The sequence below is a fragment of the Elephantulus edwardii genome, unplaced genomic scaffold, assembly GCF_000299155.1.
Source record: "Elephantulus edwardii isolate Elephantulus edwardi_28Jun2011 unplaced genomic scaffold, EleEdw1.0 scaffold00170, whole genome shotgun sequence".
Taxonomy (NCBI): domain Eukaryota; kingdom Metazoa; phylum Chordata; class Mammalia; order Macroscelidea; family Macroscelididae; genus Elephantulus; species Elephantulus edwardii.
In genome coordinates, this window is record NW_006399920.1 from 6,388,441 (window position 1) to 6,410,387 (window position 21,947).

Genomic DNA, 21,947 nt, shown 5'->3' on the forward strand with positions numbered 1-21,947 from the left:
ACACACACACACACACACACACACACACATTACTGCAGTGGTCCTGAAAGGCAGATTTAAATGTTGTTCTATATTTTACTTCATTTCCCTAATAATTTTCATTGAGAATATAATGTTTCTAATTAGAAAATGGATTTTCTTCCCAAAAGAGTCTCTTCTAAAGAGCTCATGACCAAACTGCATCCCTTGAAGGCATGTCATCACTAAGAATTTGACAATATGCTAAATTACATTTCAGCTTACTGCACATGTTTTATACGTTGAGAGTGGTGGTAAAGTTAGAAGCTGACCTATCAATGACAAAATGAAGAAATCCTAGTGCAATGTTGCCAAAAATAGGTCCATAGTTAGTTATTTTTAGATCCTCTTTTCTCTAAAAATTTAGAATTGTATTTGCTTAAGGAGGAAAAAAATCTAGTAATTAGGGGCATACATTAGCACAAAAATCAGTATTTCCAGTATATTTTCATATTATGATGTTTGATGCTAAAACAGAATTATTAACTGTGTCAGACAATATCTGCATGTAATGAACTGCTAGTGATTCTCAGCTACTGCAGAAGGGAACTCAGCTCGTATGTGTTTTCAATGCTCAGTACGTTGGTGGTCACAGGCCAAATGTCTGAATGACACTGACTGAGCAGAATAAGAGACGAGGGTTTGACACAGTGGTTGGGGCCGAGGGTGTATGGGGAGCATTTAAAATTTTCAAAGGAAAAAAATATTTAGATGAACAGGCTTCCCCACTATGTATATACATGTTTTCCCCTTTGCTTGTTTATCCTAAGTATGAAATGTGTATTACTGGTGGCATGCAAGATAACTTTATATGGGACAAAACCTCCCTAGTATTATTTTAGCTCTGTGTGTGTATTTTGGGTTGTGCATTTACAAATGTACACTCAGAACCGTTAATTTAACATTTCTTAGATTATTGTGAAATAGGGCTACAGAGCCTATTAATATGAAAACTGAATGACACAACTGTCTCATTAATACAGAATATTCATTACTTTTAAGTTGGAACAAACTCGGCTGACCCTCCCTTGGATTTCGAAGGCTGAAATTTGCACAGGAGATTTGCAATCTTTTTCCTAAGTAACCACTTGTGGATTCAAATTGTCAGAGAGGCTCAGCCTTTGAATAGCAGCTCAACTCCCTGTGGATAAGACCACCAGAGAGCTTTATTTTCCTCTGTAATGAAGGGAAATCATGCCAAATTGTTTCTCCCACTTTGGTCCATCCATTTCACAGAAGAACCCATCTACTTTTGTAAAATGAATAATTCATGTGTGTTCTTTTCTTGGAATTCACATTTAAACTTAATGCCATGCCTTTTTTCCCTTGTTTATATAGTCATGATAGTTTATATAGCTATAGCAGATGATTTTGTTCATTATAATAAGATTTAATACAGGCAATGCCCAGGTTATAAATGTCCCACTTATGCACAACTCTTTATTGCAGGGCTTTGAACCAGTCTGTCATGACTGAAGAAGTGAAACAGGAACACCGCATTTCTACATTTTGGGTGGCTCACCTCGGAGCCTGACTCATGAGACTAGCTGGTTGACTGGCAGACTCTGGAGAGAGACACACATTCAAAGATAGCATGTTTAGCACTGCCGTCTCTGAGTGTGGGGCTTGGCATCGTTAGAGCACCGCTTTCATGTTTTGTAAATGTTCTCTCACTTTGGAATAACTGAACCTGCCCTCCTTTACTCAGGACAAATGCATCATCAGAATCACCTTAACTTACTTTCAATGTCTCTCTCCTCCGACCCTAAAATCTTCTAAAACATTGAAACACCCTTTTCTTGCACTGAAAACCCCAGACGCCTTGTGAACTGACTCGCAGCTTACCTTCCATTAGGTTCCTCAGGCTTAAGTCACACAAGAGGCGACTGCCCAACTTTTGGCTGGGGGACTGGAACTGCCAGAGGTGCCTTTCTCAGCTTAGCACAGTTCTCTATAGATTACACCACTAAAGCTACTTTTTCTTGCACTAACCTAAAAATACCCACCTCAAAGTCAGAACTGACTCCTAGCTGACTCGCCAGTGGTTTTCAAGGTTGTGAATCATGTGGGAGGAGACTGCCTATCTCTCTCAAAGCTGCTGGTAGATTGAAACCATCAGAGAGGCCCAGCATTTGGGTAAGTAGGGCAAATTCCTACAGACTACTCCTCCAGCGCACCTTTTTCTCCACTAAACTGAAATGAAATAAGAACCATATGCACCTGGCCGACTCACCCACAAACTGGATATAAGGAGCAAGTGAAGAATGAATCTTGTTGTAATCTGAGGACTGCCTGTAAATCTTTGAGCATAAAAGTGTGTCTTTTTAAAGACTATCAGATAAATAAGCATACCATCATTCCAAAACTATAAAGATGACTCATGAATGACTAATACAATTTGTATGAAACATGGCATGGGTTAAAAACCCCCAAACAAAGAGAAAACTTACTGCTGAAAGAGCTATTCTAAAAGCATTCTTCATATTACATAATTTGGATTATTTAAAAGTGACAGGTTGGTGTTTTTTTTTGTTTGTTTTCCATTATGCTATAAAAGAAAAGCCTTGGGAAAGCTTCAAGTACAGAACATTACCTGGATTGGTAGACTTATGAATGACAAAAGCTTTGGGTTTTTGCTTATTTCTGTTTTGTATTTGGAACTATTTCTGTGTAATACAGAAAAATGGTTTTTGTTGCATTTGAGAATGGACATACTTACCTGTCCAACTAAGTCCCAGGTGATCGGCTACTATTGCCATCCTGATATCTGTCCGTTCACAGGGACTCTGTGGACCTACGATTTACAATTTCTTAATTAAAATAAGTATCAAGAACAAAAACGACACTGGAAAATTGTTTTAAATAGTACTCAGATTTTACAGAGAGACTAATGCTAACACTGTACATTGAAATGTGTCCTAATCACCTACACAAACACTTCTCTCTTCACATGACTCACTTATTGTTCACCTACATCAGGCCGAATGTAGACTACATGGATGCTCAATGTGATGGAACTGAACATGCTGAGAAGCTATCTACTTTACAACAGTTACAGAATTGCTGTGTTGTGAAAACACCAGGATGGGATGTTAACATTTGTGCTTTTACTTTGACAGAATCATTATCTGTTAGCACAATTAAAAAAAAAGTTGCTTATCTTGAATAACATCAATATCTTCAGCATGCTTCCCTAGCTGTCTACAAGTGTGATTTGATTAAAAGGAAGAAAGAAGAGTATTTACGACAGCACATACAGATGACAATGACAGAATGAGAAACTACGGTTAAGTCACTTCACAGGCAATCACGACAGTTCATGCACTAGAGTCTACAGGTTGGAAAGTGTTTACAAACTAGGTTCGTTCTCCAGGATGTGAGCAAAGAGCGCTCAAGAGACCTGACTGCCTTCATTCTCACCAGTCCTCCTACTGCTCCTTTTCTCACTGCCGGCTTTTTCACTCTTTGATTTTAAAGACGCTGCCTCTGTTTTCTTATCTCTAGCCGACTTCGTTGTGACTGATGGCTGGCCACCCCGGGAAGTCTCGGACAGTGACGTGTTTCTTGAAGTACTGTCTTCCTCATCGGACACCTCGGCTTGCATCTTTTTGTCTTCTTCAGAGAGACGATCCACAAGCTTTAAGGTCTCACCACTAATTCCCTTAAAATATTCAATGGAATGTTTACATACTTCCTTCAGCTGACTCTTCCTGACTTTAACTGTGGTGGAGGTGGGGGTGCTGGGGGTGGGGGTGGTCGTGACACAGGTGGATCTTACCTTTACTGGCAGCTTTGATGGAAGCTGTTTGGCTCTGCCTTTCTCTGACTGCCCTTGCTTTTGTGTGGCACATGTTTTTCTGACTGAGGCTATGGGATCCTTGTGTGCGCTTTTGACTGGAATTCTGGACCTTCCATCTACACAGGGAGAAGTAGTGAGGGCTCTGGTTTTCTCAGGTGCACTGACCTGCTTCATTTTACTCACTTTAATGTTTGGCATATGGTTTGGTGGGTGAGTATCTTTTGGTGAAGTGGCCTTTATGGGAAGTTTGGATTTTCGTCTAATTCCTACCGATTCTCTTGCCTTTTGCTGCTCTCCAGGAACTTTCTGCTTCTCTCTGACACAGTGTCCTTGGAGTACCCCTGTCTTTTTTCCTGATGAGTTTTTCAGGGGATTAGCTTTGTCTGTGGTAAAAGTGGGGGCAGAGTGTTCTGTCAGAACTACATTACTGGTAATGTTATCTGTCTGCATGGTGGAAGAATCCAAATTGTTGTTGTTATTAAAATTATCTTTTTGGAAATCATGTTTTTCTTGCGGCCTAGGGCTTGTCTGGCTATTGGCTGGGTTTGCAATCACTGCAGTCTCATTCTCTCCTCCCTGACCACTGGCCATCACAGCCTCTAACTTCTCTGTAACTTCCCCAGGGCCTTCTTTCTTCATGGTCATGGTCGATGCAGAAATACCCATTTTTATAGGCGTGCGCAACTTGGGATCCACTTTCGAGGTGTTAGTGGCGGCGGCGGTGGCTTTCTCCTGGGAGCCACTACTGGCTGTGCCTTCCTGACATTCTCCGCTGGGCAGGATCCTGGAGGTAGGTTCCACTGGAGGTGCCTCAACATTCTTTTCTAGATTGGGTTCTACAGTGGTGTCCCCTGACTGTGGTTGGAGGGTGTCAGTGACCACACTTTTATCCCCTTCCCCCTGGTCCCCTGACTTCCCTTCAGAAGTATGCTCACCAATCTGGAAAAATTGGAGCCTCTCTTCAACAAAATCCCTCTTGCTCATGTCAATTGCACCACTGCGAGTCATCTCAAACATTTTTCCTTCATGAAATGGGAAGGGGTTAGGCTCACTAGTAGGGGTACTCTCGTCAGTTGGTGTTCTGGCTGGTGTTGTGTCAGGGGTAGTGGCTGGAGATCGGTCTTCCACCGCCAAACCAAATGGCTTAGTTTCGTCTTCCCGGGATTTACTGTCAAATACTTCATCGTCCCCTCGGTTATTAGACCACGGGTCAAAATCTAGACCTTTGGTAGCAACTGTTTTAAAAGGAGTGGCAAATTCTTCATCTACTTTGTAACTGAAATAAGTATCAGGAAACACCGATCTGTCAGGATGTCTGCCTTCTAGTGTGAAAAACTGGGCCCCTGACTTCTGATCAGTCTTATCAGGAGTCCTTTCAGATGAAGAACTTTTAGAAGGCGGCTTGTCTTCATCTGGCCCCACCTTTCCCTCTTCTTCTATGACCTCAAGTTTACTTTGGCTAAATGAGCGGTCAGCTGACTTCAGAATGCCCTCTGTGTTCCAGACGTCTTTCTTCATTTCCATGGTCTGGCTTGGGAGTTTAGAATCACTCTCTGTCAAACCATCGTCCTCATCTTGCAGGTCATATCCATCCAAAGAGTCAATCTCTGTGGCGTCTGTATCATGAGAAAACTCGGCCGTGGTAGCAATGGAGCACTCTGTGATGGACTGGTCATTGTTCCCATTCTGGGCGGTTTCATTCTGAGGCGACTCAAGGCCAAGGCCAAATTCATTGTCTTTTCCTGATCCATTAGTCTCCAATTCTTTCTGGTTGGAAGCCTTTTCAGCAGAAGCTTTGGCTTTGGTCATCTCTTTTTTTTCTTCATCTATTTCTTTCAATTTGAAGGTATATTTCTTAACTGGGACTGGTTGATAAATAGACTCATCATCACTTGAGTCACTGACGTCCGCCCCCGGAGGAACTGGCGAGGGTGGCTGCACTCTGATGACTGGCTCAGCCAGCTGGTACTTGTCGTGCTCGTCTTGCAGATTGACTTCAATCATGTCAACCTCTTTTTCCGGGAGATACAGATGTTTCTCTGCCTCCAGCTGGTCTGCATCCAGTGGAGGCGGAGGGGGAAATTCAATATAGGCAACTCTGTTAGTTTTTGGTCTTTGGCTAGAGTCTTTGCTCACGTCATTGGGCAATTCACGGAGCTCAATGGTGGTGGGCTCTTCCACCATCGTCTGCTTTAAGGAGCTTGACTTGGCTTGCTCCTCCTCCTCGGATTCCTCAGAAACCTCTGGGATTGGGCTGGGTTTGCCTGGTATATAAGCTATGAGCGAGTCTGGAGTCTTAGATGTAAATTCATAACTCACTTCTTCAGAACTGGGAGTTTCTGGGGTTAAAGGGCTTTTCCCAGAGCTGTCTAGAAAGGACACTTGCTCTAGAGTATCATCTTCTGGACTACCCTGGGGAGAAGGAGGCTGTTTTTGCTGTCTAGTGGTATAAAAGGTTCCCCTGGTCTCTTGCACTGTCTTACACTCCTGACTGATAATTTTTTTTACACCTCCTTGTTGAATCTCCTTTTCATATTGCTTCCCCACTTGTACAAAACTCACATAAACAGGTAGCGATTTTATCTCTTTCCCTCCCTCTGTCTGAGCTAGTGGTGCAACTTTATCCAATCCATCGACAGCACTATGGTCGAACACATCGCTAGAGGGAGATTCCTTTCCTGGGCTAAACTCTAAAGAATCAGGAGACTTGGTGGGGGAAGTTTCCGTTTCATCGAGAGGCGGGCATAAGCCTACGTAACTTTGATTTTTGGAAACTTTGCTGGTTTCTGAATAGGTAACTTTTTCTTCTTCTACAGAATTAAAGTGCTGTGTTTCAACTGTCTCTTTACTCATGCGTGACTGCAATTTTTGTGACAGTTCATGCTTTGGAAGTGTTGACTGCTCACAAAAACCATCAGGAATATTAGAAGACAGCATTCGCCTCTCCTCAGCAACTCTGACTGGAATGTGTGATACAGCTGAGGTCTCGCTTCTCCTGGAAGGTTGATCAAGAGATCCACCTGGACGTTCCCCATCTTTAACAACATATTCCCTGTATAAGACTTTTTTGGAGGGCGATTTTACAGTCATTTCCTTAATTTCTGAGAGAGAACCATTTGTTAACAATTTGTGTTCTCTCTCAGTCACAGACATAAATTCACTCTTTTGATCAACACTTTTATTCTCAGGGCGACCAATGTGATTCTCTCTTACATCATGAACAAGTACATGCGAAAGTTTCTCTTTCTGTGACTTATTATTAGTAGCTCCAGAACTTTCCCAGGTTCTAAAAACCTTTTTGTCCCATGGTCCCTTAGTTGCTAGATCTGAGGTTACATGACATGCCAAGTCTTTAGCCTGGGGCTCAGAAAAATAGTCAGGCATTGTATTACTTGACATTTCAGTTCTCTGTTTTTTCATATCATCAGAGCCAGAATCATTTACAACAATTTCATTGCTTTGGACACGCTCATCTTTAGTTTTTAATACCATAAAATCTTTTTGCAAAGATACACTTTCATCTGAGAGGTCTATGGCCTTCTGCTGCTTTTCTCTAGCAAAAACTTGGTAGACAGGCAGCTTGCTCTCCTGTATTTTTTTAACTGGGATTCTGGATTGGCCATCTGTTTTTTTGTCTTCTTGAGGCACGTCCTTGTTTTTTGCATGAATACCTTGTTCAAATTTTAATCTAATGGAACTGAGTTTAGATTGTTTGAGCTGAAACCCAGCCTGAGGACCTTCCAATGCTCTGCTCTGTGAAATGCTTCCTTTGGCTTCCGCTGCGGACTTGCCATCCTCAGTCTGTTGAGAAAGGACCTTCTTCTCCGGGCTGCTGGGCAGACTGGATGCTCTCTTCTCTTCATCTTTGTGCAAGCCTTGTCCATCAGGGCCGTGTTGCCTTGCCTTAACCCACTCATCATTGGACGCCAACAGTTCCATCAGCAGTGCTTTCTCAGGGCTGCTACTGGTAGAGCTTTGAGAAGAGTGTTCTTTGCCATTTCTGGGGCGCTGCTTTTTCTCTGGGGACTGCAGTTCATCATTTAACTTTTCAGTTTTGTCACGAAAAAACTGTGACACTTCAGTCAGTTTTTCTTCAGCCTCCTTCACAGTCCTGTCCACCCTATCTTCATATAGCAACTTCTCTCTACCTCTGTCTAATCTGTCCTCAGTAAAGCGCATCCACATGGCATGTTTTGGACTACTAACATCACCAGAATAGTGCAACACTGTCACTTTATCAAAATGCTCATCTTTAGACACTTTCCCTACACCATTTTCAGACACATCTTTATAGATTTTGGAGAGAATTTCTTTTTTGGGGGCAGTGGCTACTTTTTCTCTGGGCCGCTTATCAGACGCCTGTAACTCTGAACTAGGGGGTCCTGCATGGTCTGTAACAGATTCCTCAGTATCAGAATGAGACACATCTAGCTTTTCTGACAGAAGCATTTTCTCAGCAAACCTGTAAGACTCCCCTCTGAGTTCTGACAACTCATCATCATGGTATTCTATTGAGTGTTGACTCAAAAGCTTCAATGTTTTATAAGAGTCATCAGATATGAGTTGAGCAGAACTAGGGCGACTATCTTCTTCTTGGGACACAGGAGTGTTTACTCTGGAAGATTCCAGATAAGAAGGCAAGGACTCTTCAGCAGTAAGTTCTTCTTCTTCTTGCTGGCCCTGTTCCTCTGAACAAGGGAAAGCATCATGCTTCTCTGGCAGAAAATCTTTTAGGTTAATATCTCCCCGGGATAAGTCTTTCTGATATACATACATTTCCTTCTCTGGATGCTTTTTGGTTTCTCTAATAATGACTTCAGTGGGCTCAGCTTGGTTACCTTTTTCGATGTGGACTTCTATAATACGCTCCAGTTTGGGTTTCATTTGGCTGTTCTCTGCGTGTTCAGCTGAGGTTTCAGCAGCGGACTTGTGAATATCTGGTGACACTGCAGACTTATGTTCAAACAGACCTGCCAGTTCTTTGGAAGGATCCCGCCCGGACTGAAAGGCCTTCATGATGTCATGGACTGACATGGTTTCTTCAATTCTCTCAGAGGCACCTTCACTGCCTGGTGGAGAATGATAAACCGTTCTGGTGGTTGTGGTTATGTGAGTCTCTTCCTTAACACGCATGCCTTTGCTCAAAACTCGGTTGTGGTCGTCGTCTTCACTACTGGCTTTCATCTGAAAGGCTTTCACTTTTTCTTTAATACTAGAAGTGGTGGGCTTTGGCTCTAGTTCCATGAAAGTAGGTGACGGTTTGGGTGATACAGGCTCCTCTGGTTGGGACTGGGGAACATCACCGGCTGAGGGCTCATAGCTCCTGATTACATGAACCACTTCAGTTCTCGTTTCTGTAATGACAGGAGGAATGGGAACTTCATGAAAAAGTGGTTTAGGACCAGTGCTTTCAGCGCTTTGTGGGGCTGAAGGTGTTTTTTCGCTTCGTGTTTCAAAGCCACTGTCAGACAAGGGACTTTTATCTTGGTCATGTTGAGAAAAGTCATCTGGAGACTCTAAAATAGTATCTGTTCCAAAGAAGGAATCGGCCATTTTACATAATTCTTTCTCGGAGGTGGAAGGCCTCATGGAGGCTGGAGGCATTTTGAGTTTGTGTTCCTGCAAAGCAATTGCTGGTTTTAATATCCTTTTCTGTCTCTCTTCGCCATCCTTCTTTGCTTCCTCAAACTTGTACTTTAAGTTTGTCAACGAGCCACTCCCGATATCGTTTGTTAGGTAATCAATGACCTTGGTCAAGTTATAATCCTTTTCAGAGGCGGCTTTGGCTCTTACTTGCACTCTTTCTGGCAGCGACGGAGCATGGCTTGCAGCAGCCTGTCTTGCTTCTTTTATTTCTTCCGAGCTAAATTCTGTCCAGTCGTCTTCAGGAGAGTGTCCTTTGTCACTCTTTGGTGATTTGGGTGGCCCTTTATTATCTACACACACATCCTTTTTAAGGATTTCACTGACTTTCACTAAATCTTCCTTTACTTTCTCAACAATTTTGAAAGGTTCTTCATCATCAATTCTGCCTTCTTTTGGGGGTTCAGTTTGGAATGGCTTCTCTTCAGGCACATCTGTCTGCAGTATTGCTGTCATCCGCATTAGGTCTTCTTTCATCTCAGCCACGTCTTTTAGTATCTCCTGACTGGAAGATAAAGAAGATGGTGTAGACAACTTAAGGGCAGAAGGTGTAAGGAACAAAGATGACTTAATTGGAGATGAAGTTCGATTGAAATGGGGCTGAGGGCGTGTCTCCGTAGTCAATGTTTTAATGGGCGACAGCAAGGCTGCTGCTGATTTTGTAAGTGAATTAGAGTCTGGGAGTTTTTTTAATGCTGGTTCTGGCAAAACATTGACTACAGAGTATACTGGCACTGTTATTATTGATGACGTTACAGATGAGGTAGTTGCAGCTATTGACGACCCGAGGGATGTATAGAGTGCACTTGCGGAAGGAGTTCTTAGAGACTGAAAAGCTGATGGTGCTGAAGAAACATATGACCTGAGAGGGGAAAATGGCATTGTGGTGGTGGTGGTGGTAGAAAACACTTTCTCAGCTGTGTCAGTGGCTGCACTGACCACAGAGCTCACAGAGTTTGTAGCTGTAGAAATTTTTTCTTGTAACGTGGCAGTGGCTTTGCATCCGTTGATTAACGTTGAAGAGGATGGATACTTGAGAGGGGAAATGGATCCATTGACTAATGCCACTTCTGCATGTCCTGGCATCTGTTTCACGGGAGAGGAAAGAGAAGATGCCATGGTGACTTTAGCTGAAGAAATGACATCAGCTGCTGATTTAGCTGGAGAGACCACTGACTTTAAAGGTGACGACATTAGTGGTGCTGCTGATGTGATAATCGACTTAAATGGCAAACTTGAAGAATACATGTTAATGTTTGACTTGGGGGACGCAGGGGGTGTCATAGTAATTGATGACCTCTCCAAAAGAGACCCCGCTGTAGTCACTGGAGAGGTTCGAGAAGCAAACGTAGAATTGGATGCCAGCCCTTTTAAAGGTGTAGCCTCTGTGACTGTGGGAGCTCTAGCCAGGGAACCAGAGGAAACTTGGAGATTGTATGGCGATTGTGACACCACTGTTTTTATCGGTGAAGAAATTGTCCGAAAGGATCTAATTGGAGATGCCACATCACTAATGGATTTAACTGACGATGTAGTTGAGGCGCCTAACGTGGATTTGATTGGAGAAGGAGTCGAAACAGACCATATTGATTTTAACGGAGAAGCTGATGGCGTATTAGAGGAAGAACTTGATAAGGAAGTGAAGCCTGACTTGACCGGCCCAGGCACTGTAATCGAAGCTGTGGTCCAGGACTGGTATGGTCTTGTAGAAAAGAATGGCTTGTATGAGTAAGAGGTGGGGAGGGATCTTGTTGCTCCTGTACTCCGTTCAACTGTTTCTTAAATTTGAAAATGAAATCAAACACAAAAATCAACAAAAATGGTTGAAAAACAGAGAGACCAGAGAAAAAAATTGGTCAGTAAACTTTGAAATATTACAAAAGCAAGTACAATTGTTTGCATGATTTAGAATGGAGGAGGCAAAAGGAATAATCAAGTAAAAGAGAAAAAAAATATTCTATGGACGTAACAAATCCAAAGTTAAAAAAAAAACAAACAAAAAAAAAACCAAACCAAAAAAAAACAACCCAACCCCAAACTAAATAAATTAGAAAAAAAAAAACAACACAACCGAACCAAAAACACCAGAGCTGTGTGGAATGAAAGACAGAAAAAGCACATTGCAACAAAATAGGCCAACGATGAGAAACAGAAAACATGAGAAAAGACTTAATGTTGAGAAAAATAACCACAATGGAAAACGGTTCTCTTACTTCCTATTGACTTTCTTATGTGCTGCTTTTGAAATATCAGTAGCCATTCTGTTTTGCCTGTTTCAGGTCCATGTTTGTTTTGTGCAACCATATGACTCTAGTTTTAGTAATTTCTAACGTACCCTTTCCTTGAGCCTTTTGGTGATACAGATTGCACCTACAGAGAACCATACCAATGTATGTACTCTACATTAACTATCTAAAACTCTTTTAGAAAGCCACTCAAGCCTATTTCATGCAGAATCCAAAATAACTTTTAAGTGACAGGCAACTGATGTGCAAACTGTGAAGCCACTGGATTTTTAAATCTGTATCTTCCATGCACAATTCGGTTATGCTTCACACCCATAAAAAGCCAATAAGAGCAAGAAATTTTCTGAGTCAGAATTTTAAAAGGAAAAACAAAACAAAACCGTAAACAAAGAAAAGGAATGTTTGCATTTCTCTTTTCCATGCAGTATATTCCTTTTGGTGGGGAGAAAAAGAAAAATGTAATATGAAATGGTTTAAAAATGTATGTGTCCACACACATACACAAGGGAAGAGAGAGAAAAAAAAAACAACAGAAAATATGGTTCATGGTTACCATAAGCAAGCAAAGCAACCTAAAACACTTATCATGCGCATTATATCATGGCAAACAAGCCAGAATAATACAATTTGTAGGCCATATTATGCACAATATATAAACTTTAAAAATATTTTCACAAAAGCATTTAGAAAGAAGAGTACACTTTTTCCATGAGATGTTAAAGTCTTGGTACCTTTTGAGATTTTAGGAAAATGCTTAGTACTGAACATTTTAAGTCTGCAATTAAATATTTCAATTTCTCTAGGTGGCATCCTCATAGAGAGAAGCAATTAGTTTTCTTAAATTTCTTTTCAAAATCTATGTTAATTTTAATTCTCAAAAGGTATCACAGGGGAATTCTAAAAAGCAGTTGTATTTTTAATACCCCATTTTTAAATATCTATAGTGATAAGATACAGTATGCATATGGATATATACTTATCCATTGCCAAGGTATGGATTCAGGTGCTTTCCCCAAATTTCTGTGGGACTCATGAATGCCCCAAACATTGGAGGAGTCATAGGGTACACCTACCACTAGGAAAAATAGATGGAATACCAGCATTCTTCTGGAAGTGGGGCAAGAAACACACAAATGAGGTAAGCACACTGGCTGGGGAAGAGTAAACACACACTCAATCCTCTCCACTTCTGCAGTTCTAACAAACAAACCAACCAAGCTGGTCACAGTGATTTGGAATGCCTGTCAAAGGCTAATATTCTACGCCAGAGTTGAGTAGTGTCTCGCTCCCAGAAAGGAATGGTTCAGAACAAGAGGGAAACACGAGAATCTGCTTCATCTTTTATCCTCCTCTTCATGCTGTGCCCGTGCCAGTGCTACAATCCAGTCCTTGGATTAGCTGCTACGCCCACAAAGGTGAAGATTTTCATTCCTAGTGTACATTTAAGGTCAAACATTCAGAACATGTCCTTTTCTAGACTGACATAGCATTTTAAAGAAAAGTGGAAGAACTAAAGAACAACACATCCCTTCATGACCCCTCTCAGCCACAACTGTCAGTTGTAAGGATCTGAACTCTTAGAGCAACAGCTCACTGAAAATGGAAGGTCTATGGATTCCTTTGATTCAGTGATTTGGTCTCTGTCCAGTGACTCAAGAGAATTTCTCTATGTAATTACCAGAACTCTCAAAGCATCTGTCTTTGACCACCAAAGCCTGACTCCATCAGAAAAAAGAAGTCTTCGATGGTTTCACACTTTGCTTTTCACCAAGCAGACAGTTAAATGATTTATGCTTTAATGACACACACGATTCCTTTGTAACAAAGGGAATTTGGGGCCACTGGGCAATGAACAGCACCAGAATTCTTTGCTTCTTGAAAGGAAGGTGGGGAGGGGAGGGAAAATAGGATTCTCGGGGCTATGATTTTTCCTTGTGGTGGAGGTGGTGCACACTGTCACGCTATATGACAGTAGAACTGTTCTATAGGGTTTTTTTCCTAGGTTGTAATCCTTACTGGAGTAAACCTCCAAATCTTTTATAACTGCCTACCTTTTGATTAGCAGTTAAGCACTTAAACACTTTCTCTAGCTTTTAGTTTCTTCTTATTACTTTTCATGCCTCTGTTCACCACCTTTTCATGTTCTTTCATAAAATAGACTCCTTCTATCAAGTCAAGGAAGACAAACTTCATAAAACTTAAACTACCAATACTTTGATATGTGGGGAAAATACATGATTTAGTAGTACATCCCTGACCTTAACTCAGATCTCTCCCAAACATACATACTGGGGACCAAATCAGTTGGAGGTCCCCTGCCCAAAGATGCTCTAATGAAAGTTACCTGGCCTATACAACTCGTCCAAGAGCTCAAGGATATACCACCCAGCGAGCCAGTGAGAAAGTCTTAACTCTGGGGCAAAATCATATTCCAAAGAAAAAGTATAACTAGTAAATTTAGTTGTATTTTAAAAATTAGTTTTAGATACATGTACATTCATACACACACGCACACACTCCTCCCTTGAATTGTGGTATATATTCTACTTAGCTATTTTGCTAGAGCAGGAAGCTGAGGTTTAAGGAGCACTCATGAGTGAAGCAGGTTGTCATTTCTTTTGTGCTCCCTCCTTTATGTCTGACTATAAAACTTTTTCTAGTACTCAAGCATCTAGATTCCAGAAGATCATGTTTGAAATGGTCTAAGGAGTACAGTGATCTATTGTGCATTTTATATGTCAGCTGTAGTATATGACCCACAGTGACATGAATTCAAGGAAGGTGGGACAAACAGGGGTTGTTGATAGTAAAGCCTCCCTGTGCTCAAGAAAATGCTAGGAAGGAGTCTCTAATTAAAGATTTTTTTTGGATCGGAACACTCCTCTAAATGAAGCTCTGATAGTGAAAGTACTAGTACCCCACTTCTCCACAGAAATCAAGAACAATGTGGCTCTCAGCATTCTTAGTTCCCCTTGGTAAAGTGAGTTACCTTAAGGGTGACAGTGATTACCAGAATTGGTAGTTATGAAGGAAGAAAAAGAAAGTAGGACAGAATGGATCGATCTCCTGGCACTTGTCAGTCAGTTAACAAGAAACCAAAACAACCACTGAAAGAAAAGGCATAGCCAGCTCATTGATGACTAGCCTTATAATTGAGCTGGCTCAAGGTCAACTGGCCTGAGCCAGTCCAATAACAACTAGCCTTAGACTTGAGAGCTTAGGAAAGGAGAAAGAAAAAGGAAGAAACTGAGGAGAGAGGGAAGACAAAGAGAAAAAAGAGGGAGGAAAGAAATAGGAAAATTGGTCAACACTTAGTACTATGTCAAGGTACAAAATTTAAAGTGGGAAGAAAAAGAATCAGCACGAGGAGAAAATGACCTAAGAAATTCATCCTCTCCATCAACAAAATCGTTACTTTCTTTTTTGAGCATACATTTAACAGCAACTTTGGCATTTATCTCTTTGCATTGTTAACCCTCATAATGAAACATAGATTTAAAAAACTAGCAAGTGTTTCTAGTTATACAATAGTTAATATCTTCTTAAGTGCACTGCTTTGATGCCATGATGTAGGAATGCTCACATTTCTTATTTAACTATGTTGACACATTACTTAGATTTCAAGATAGGGTTTTACTATAGGCATTTTTCTTTTTTATTGCCACTGAACTTCTAAATGACCCCAAAATTCAATGTATAGAAAAAATGTCTCTTCTTACAAAGGTCCACATAGATTAGTAAATGTTAGAAAACTCACTCATTCCAGGTTCGGTCAAATAGCTGTAGCGCTTACGTAAAGCTAAAGATGCAAAACTCTGGCGTCTATCTGCTTTCTCGGTCTGAAAAAGAAACAGATGAAACAACTATGTTTCCAGCTCCCCCAAGACACTTTCCCAGTATTGAATCTTGTCAGATGACATGTTAATATACCACTTATCCTTATTTTTCTTATATATTTCCTCTTGGATATGTTAACTTCCTGTCAGGTTTCTACAATCCCACTCCAATGTCTCAACCAAATAATTATCATTTAGCAAATATAAGAGGACCAACACAGCAGACTACAGGGAATTACAAATGAAAGACAAGGATTACAGAGACTTTTGATGCTGACCCGTTAAATTTTCCCAAATCTGTTTATACCGAAAGCACAGAGATCACAATGTACACCCACTCTATGTGAGTACATTCAAGGGAAAAAAGGCACACACAGTTTCTTTCAATTACTCTGTTGTTTCTGAAGGGTAACAGGAATAGAGTGTGGATATGAAGATTTAAAGTAAGTTAATAGTAGTATCAGAAATAATCCTACGGAGTCCTAGAAACTGCTCATTTATTATTCCTGATGTGTGGGTTTGAAAAATCTATCTTGGAGAAATCTTAGGAGATGATGAGAAACTTTTCTTCAAATCTTCATAAGCACTATACATTAAAAAAAATTGGCCAAAATAAACTTAAATATTTATCAAAGGCCAGTGAAGAAAATATTTTATAATACATGAAACATAAGTACAATAAAAATGTCATATACATTACTAACTTAAAAGTTTTTAACACACTGGAGATTAAGGGAATATATATATGTGAAACTAAAAGATATTGACCTATATTTTATAGAGTTCACTGTGTCAAATTTAAAAATGTTTAAGGACTTTTTAAAAATCATTAGCTGGATTATAATTTTGCTGAATCACACATATTGAAGAACTATAAAACTACTGTTTAAGGAAAAAAATGTATGTTCTTTACCTCTCATTGAAGCTACGATCTGCAAAAATATTAACACATTCCCCACACTTCAGCCCTCTCCACTTCTTTTATACATATTTAATTTCTAGTCTACTTCTGATAGAATAAAAAGCAGAAGTGTTCATATTACCTCATCATCTTGATCTGACTCTGTCTCCTTTTGGTTCCAAGATGCATTGCAGAGACAAGGAATATTATAATGGACAGCAGGGAAAAGAATATCAGGATATGAAAAGGACTGAGTAGGGAGTACAAAACGCAAGCTGATTTAGAAAGCAGAGCAAATTAAAAGAAGCCAAAAAAGAATTAAAAATCAAGAACTGTACATCCATGGCAAATTAATGTGTGACATCATTTGAAAGCATAAAAAACTATGAACGTCCAGTGAAGCAGAAGCAATCAACAGAGGACTCCGTTATACAATCCATTGGAATTGGACACCACAATAACAAGACTTAGTCTACACACAAAGACTAATAAAACAACTTAAGAGCTTGAATCAGGTTACAAAGCATTCCTTAATTGCATACCAAGGGCCCATTTTTTCAAGACCAGGGAAAGTTAAAATAACCCAGGATTAAAAGATACCTTTTTATGTGCTGGCAAGGTGATGTTTAAGTTGCACACAGCTGTCTGAGGCAATCCTTTTGTCATCTTTGGTTCTTTCAGAAAAGATAGCCGACCACAGGGCTCTTGGCTGGTGTCTCTAATCTAGAAGAATTTGGGTAGTTGAGTTATACAGACTTCTCTAAACGTCCCTATTTATATCAGAGATAACTGTGTATTTTTTTTTCTAAAGTTCATCAAAAAGCAAGGAGGATTAAGGGAAAAGATGGTGGCAATAATTACATGTTAACCAGGGTTAACTCATTATCTCATTGCTGTCAAGTAGTAACTCCTAGCTGACACTCCATTGGATTTCTGAGGGGGAAAAAATCACAAGGTAGCCTATCTTTCTCCTTGGAGACATAAATGGATCCAAACTGCCAGAGAGGCACTTGCCTTGAGTTTGCTGTGCAATTGCCTATGAACCAGACCACCAGCGTCAGCTTGGGTGGTCACATTTAAACCTGACGAAATTGATAATGCTTGACTCCTAGCCTAACCATGCGATTGTTGAGTTGGTTTGCCTCATTCTGACAACACATTCTGAAGTCTCAGTTTTATGCATTTTCTTCCTGCCTAATATATTTTGTTCACAGCCTCCTATAAAGCCCATTTTAGTAATGGTATCAGCAGAGTGGCATCCACTTCCTAAACAGCATGCCTCTGGAAACTCTATGAACCTTGATAAATGTTGATAGTTATCGAAAGGCTTCAGACCCATCGTTCATGGGGTTGCTATGAGTCATTCTCAATGACAATTAACAGCAGCAGGTAGTAATAAAAATAAGTTATACTTTTTCTTGTTCCATGAGGAGGAAGATTTATCCAGAATGTTCCTGGCATTTATTGGAAATGAAACAAATGCTATATTCAGGTCTCACCCACTTTTTGATTATTAACCACTTTTGATGCATTTTATTGTTCTAGTTTAACTTTATAAATATTTGCTTAAACATTAATGTTTAAAATGAAAATGTTTATAATTGAAAACTGTCTTTACCTTTTAAAGTTTTACCAGTGTGAAAGTATATTTGGGTAGCACTTTGACAAAATACACTATTGTCTTAATGTGCTCAGCTTGGTGGAATACCGCAAAATAAAGCATTAAATCTATTTTATCTTTTAAGAGCATTTTTCCCCCCTTTAACAGAGTCTGTCAAAGATTACTTACTTTGATGGAAAATGGCAGTCTATTTTCTTTAAAAGAATAAAAGTTAAAAACAAGTTGTTGTCCTCCTTTGGTAAGTGGGGCCAGATTTCCGTAACAGTCAACATAAATAGGTTTCCCTTCAAGAACCTATTAGAGTAAAAGAAATGCATAATTAATATTATTTGAGTTAAAATAATTTGGGAATATTAAGTCACATAATGGCAAGGAGCTGCGCTGCAATCCCAAAGACACACGGTTTGAGGCCACCAGCTGCTTCATGGGAGAAAGATAGGCAATCTCCTCCTGTGCAATTAACTGCTTCTGAAAACTTGCTGGAGGGTCAGCTATGGGTTGGTTCCAATTTGATGGTACACAACAACAATATTAAAAACCAGATATGTTTAACATTTGTTTCTCAAGAATTGCCTTCTGTGATGCTGTTGTCTACAGAAAAAAAACCCAACAAAACAAAACGGGTAATTTCATTGGCTCACAATTTGGCAGTTGTGATTGGAAGTCATATTATGAACAGGCAAAATAAGAATTATATATTTATCTCTATACTGGTAACTTGAAACATGTTTTAGAGAGTACCCAAAAGTCACTGTTCTGCAGAGACGTTTAATGAATTTTCTTTACTGCTGGAGTCTTACCTGTCTATGCAGTTAAGTGTTTTCTTGAAAAGAACAAAAAGTTCAATGGACAATTGTCTATTGCATGCTGTTGGGTTGGAACTAACCCATAGCTGACCCTCTAATGGATTTTCAGAGGCAGTGTGTTGAACTGGAGAAGACTGCCCATCTTTTTCCTGGGGAGCAGCTTGTAGATCTGAACTACATACCTTTTCATTGACAGTGCAATTCCTTACAACTATACTACCAGAGCTCCCTATAAAGACAGTAGGTGTGAAAAGAAATCCACTTGTCAAGTCATAATTGACTCATATATGACCCCTCTAAGCTGACTGTTGGGTTTCTGAGTATGTAAATTACATGGGAAGAGATTATCTATCTTTTTCCTGTGGAGCAGACAGTGGATTTCAATTACCAGAGGGGTGTACTTTTTGGGTTAGTAGCCTAACTCCCCATAGAGTGGGCTCCCAGGCAGGGCTCCCTATAACTCAAAGCCACACAAAAATGGAGAATATGTCCTATATTCATTGTTTTTATGTGCTGGCGAGTACAATCACAACGACCCTGGCTGATGTTGTTGTTACTGTTGTTTGTCACTGAGTCAGAAGCAACCCCTTGCTGATCCTCCAGCAGATTTTCAGATTTCCCCAGAGCTCCCACATGACGATCCTATGAAAAACAGATCTGAACTCTGTCCTATCCTGTGCCATCCACATCATTTCTGACAAGCTCAATCCTATTGCCGCAGTCATTGTGTCAATCCATGTGGTTGAGTGTCTTCCTCTCCTTTGCTGTTCCTCCACCTTCCAAAGAGATGACCCTCTTCAAGGAAAAGCCTTTCCTAACAACATACCCAAAGTATATGAGACAAAGTGAAAAATACAGGAGTAGTATATACATTACTACTACTTTTTAAGTAATTAAATTAATTCTCAAACACCTAAAAACAATTTGAGAATGTTTTGATATAGAATTTTTCAAACAGAAAAAAACACTAGATGTTAACACTTAAAGTGAATGATGTTATAAGCCTCAAAATAACCCAGTGTCTCAGCCATGTAATGAAATAAACTTATTTTTATGAACCAAGTACCTCAATATCTTTGCTTCTTGCAACTTCCTCAAAATTCTCTTGTTGCTCTAAAGTCTTGTCCACTTTGTCATCTGTCATACAGAAACACCGCAAAGAAGATTCCACAGGGTCATTCATTTTGGCAAAAACAACAAACTTGGCCATGTATGGGACACATATTAATTCTCTGTACAGTTGCGTGGCTAACCCCACAGTTTCTAAAACTTGGTGGCAGTCGGCAAGCCAAAACCTGAAGAAAACAAAAGTATGAAGGTGAGATGGTTTACTAGTTAAATTTTCTAGAATTAGTCTTGCAGTGTGAATGGCAATGGGAAGGGAGGGAGAAGGAGTACAATTAACAAAAAGGTAAGCTAGTGAAGGCAAAAACAACATACAGTTTGGACACTGTAGTAAGTTTGGACATTGTAGTAAGTTCATTACATTAATCAATAGTAACTGTTATAAAACAAAATGTCTATGAAAAATTGCATGAAGAGCCAATTGGAATTGTATCTTTCACTATAAATAAAAAAATTTCCAATCTTCAAAATATTCCCAATTTAAAAATGGAAATATTTAAGAGAATTATACAAAAAAATAATAACTTATTAATGTAAACAGATGGAAAACAAAAATGTGTATTCAAACACAGAAATTCTTCTTTATTAACTCTGTGTGAAGGATTTTTTCTTTCGTTTTTCCATATAATTTTTGTTTTCTCCTCTCACATACCACGATAAATCTTCTTTTCTACCACACTACTATGTATATGCATAATTTATGTCTTTATTATTGGAGGCAGCAAGAAATTCAGGGGGAATAGGAGAGAAAGGAAAACCTATCCATTTTTATAAATTGTATAAAAACCATTTTGGTGTTGAGTAAAACAATGTTTCCTTTTTAAACAGTAATAAAATGAATACACCAGTGCTTTCTGGAAAGCTTTATTTTCATACCTGGCTGAAACATTGGTTGTAAAGGAGACACAATCCTTTATAAACGTCAAAGGTGTAGTTCCTGTGATGTCTTCCCATTGGGCAGGTGAGGTGCCTCCTGAGAGAATAAGAGAATGATGGTGGGCATAGTTCAGTGGTGATTCATTTTATAAAGCATAATGAGTGGGAATGAGTTTATAAAACAATGTGAGCTATGAATATGCGAAACACAATGTATACGAACTCTCTAAGCAAATCAATATAAAATTTAAGGGGAAAAAAGCAGATAGGCTGGCTTTATGATAGGAGGTGCTCTTTGTCAAAGTTCCATCCTGTTCTTCCTGCACAGCCAGTTACTGGCAGAAAGTCAGTATTTTCAGTTTAATAACATTTACTGAAGGTAGTTTCCCCTCTATTCTCCTTTTATAGTTTGACTGGATTTAGTGTGATCTTGTAGAGTATTGCTAGATTTTAAAAAATTGCCTTTATGTTACAAATGAATGAATGGCTTAAACTTGGGCCAATTAAATTTGTAAGTACATTTTATAAGTGTGCAGATTTGTCATCCCTGAGAAACAATGGTCATATATATTTTAAAGTAGGTAAAGATTTTTAGAAGGTTAAGCAGCTGAGCATTTTATACTGACTGAACCATTTAACTTTCCAAGGAATCAGTCATTAACATTATCCCTCTAACCCATGCTAGCTACCAAAACCTATCTTTAATAATCCTGGATATAGAGTTAAAAATCAGATTAGGAAATCAAATAATAGAGTGAGCTCTGATTTCCAAGCCCTTGCCATAAAATGAATTCTGATAAACCCTGCATGTTTAGTATGTTGGGTCACACCAATGAGTGAAATTTTAATCATGTGCATAGTACTTCCTGCTACTAATACTCAGGGTACTTTCTTTCCCCCGAGAATCCATCCAATTTTCAGGTAGTCTAAAGAGTGTGGCTAGATCTACTGATTCTGTCTAGACTACAGAGAAATTGGCTGACTGTTCCAGTTGACTCAAGATATCTCAAAAGTTGTCTATTTCTATAATCTTTTTATCAGAGAACAGGGAGTTGGACAATGAGATCACTACATTT

General features: G+C 39.6%; 1 protein-coding gene across 3 annotated transcripts in view; it reads right to left on the minus strand.

Annotated features, from left to right (window-relative positions):
- The window catches only part of ANK3 (ankyrin 3, node of Ranvier (ankyrin G)), a 662,526-nt gene that overhangs the window by 32,870 nt on the left and 607,709 nt on the right, over positions 1 to 21,947 (minus strand). For 2 of the 3 annotated variants that reach the window (XM_006895588.1, XM_006895589.1), the window contains 6 exons: positions 20,872 to 20,968; positions 19,937 to 20,165; positions 18,233 to 18,358; positions 17,044 to 17,166; positions 15,464 to 15,545; positions 2,738 to 2,812 (listed from right to left, as the gene is read on the minus strand). In XM_006895588.1, coding sequence (XP_006895650.1) covers positions 2,738 to 2,812; positions 15,464 to 15,545; positions 17,044 to 17,166; positions 18,233 to 18,358; positions 19,937 to 20,165; positions 20,872 to 20,968 — 732 coding nt within the window. Of the gene's footprint in view, positions 1 to 2,737; positions 2,813 to 3,438; positions 11,233 to 15,463; positions 15,546 to 16,585; positions 16,613 to 17,043; positions 17,167 to 18,232; positions 18,359 to 19,936; positions 20,166 to 20,871; positions 20,969 to 21,947 lie in introns of all 3 variants that reach the window. The other variant, XM_006895587.1, reaches the window with a different exon arrangement.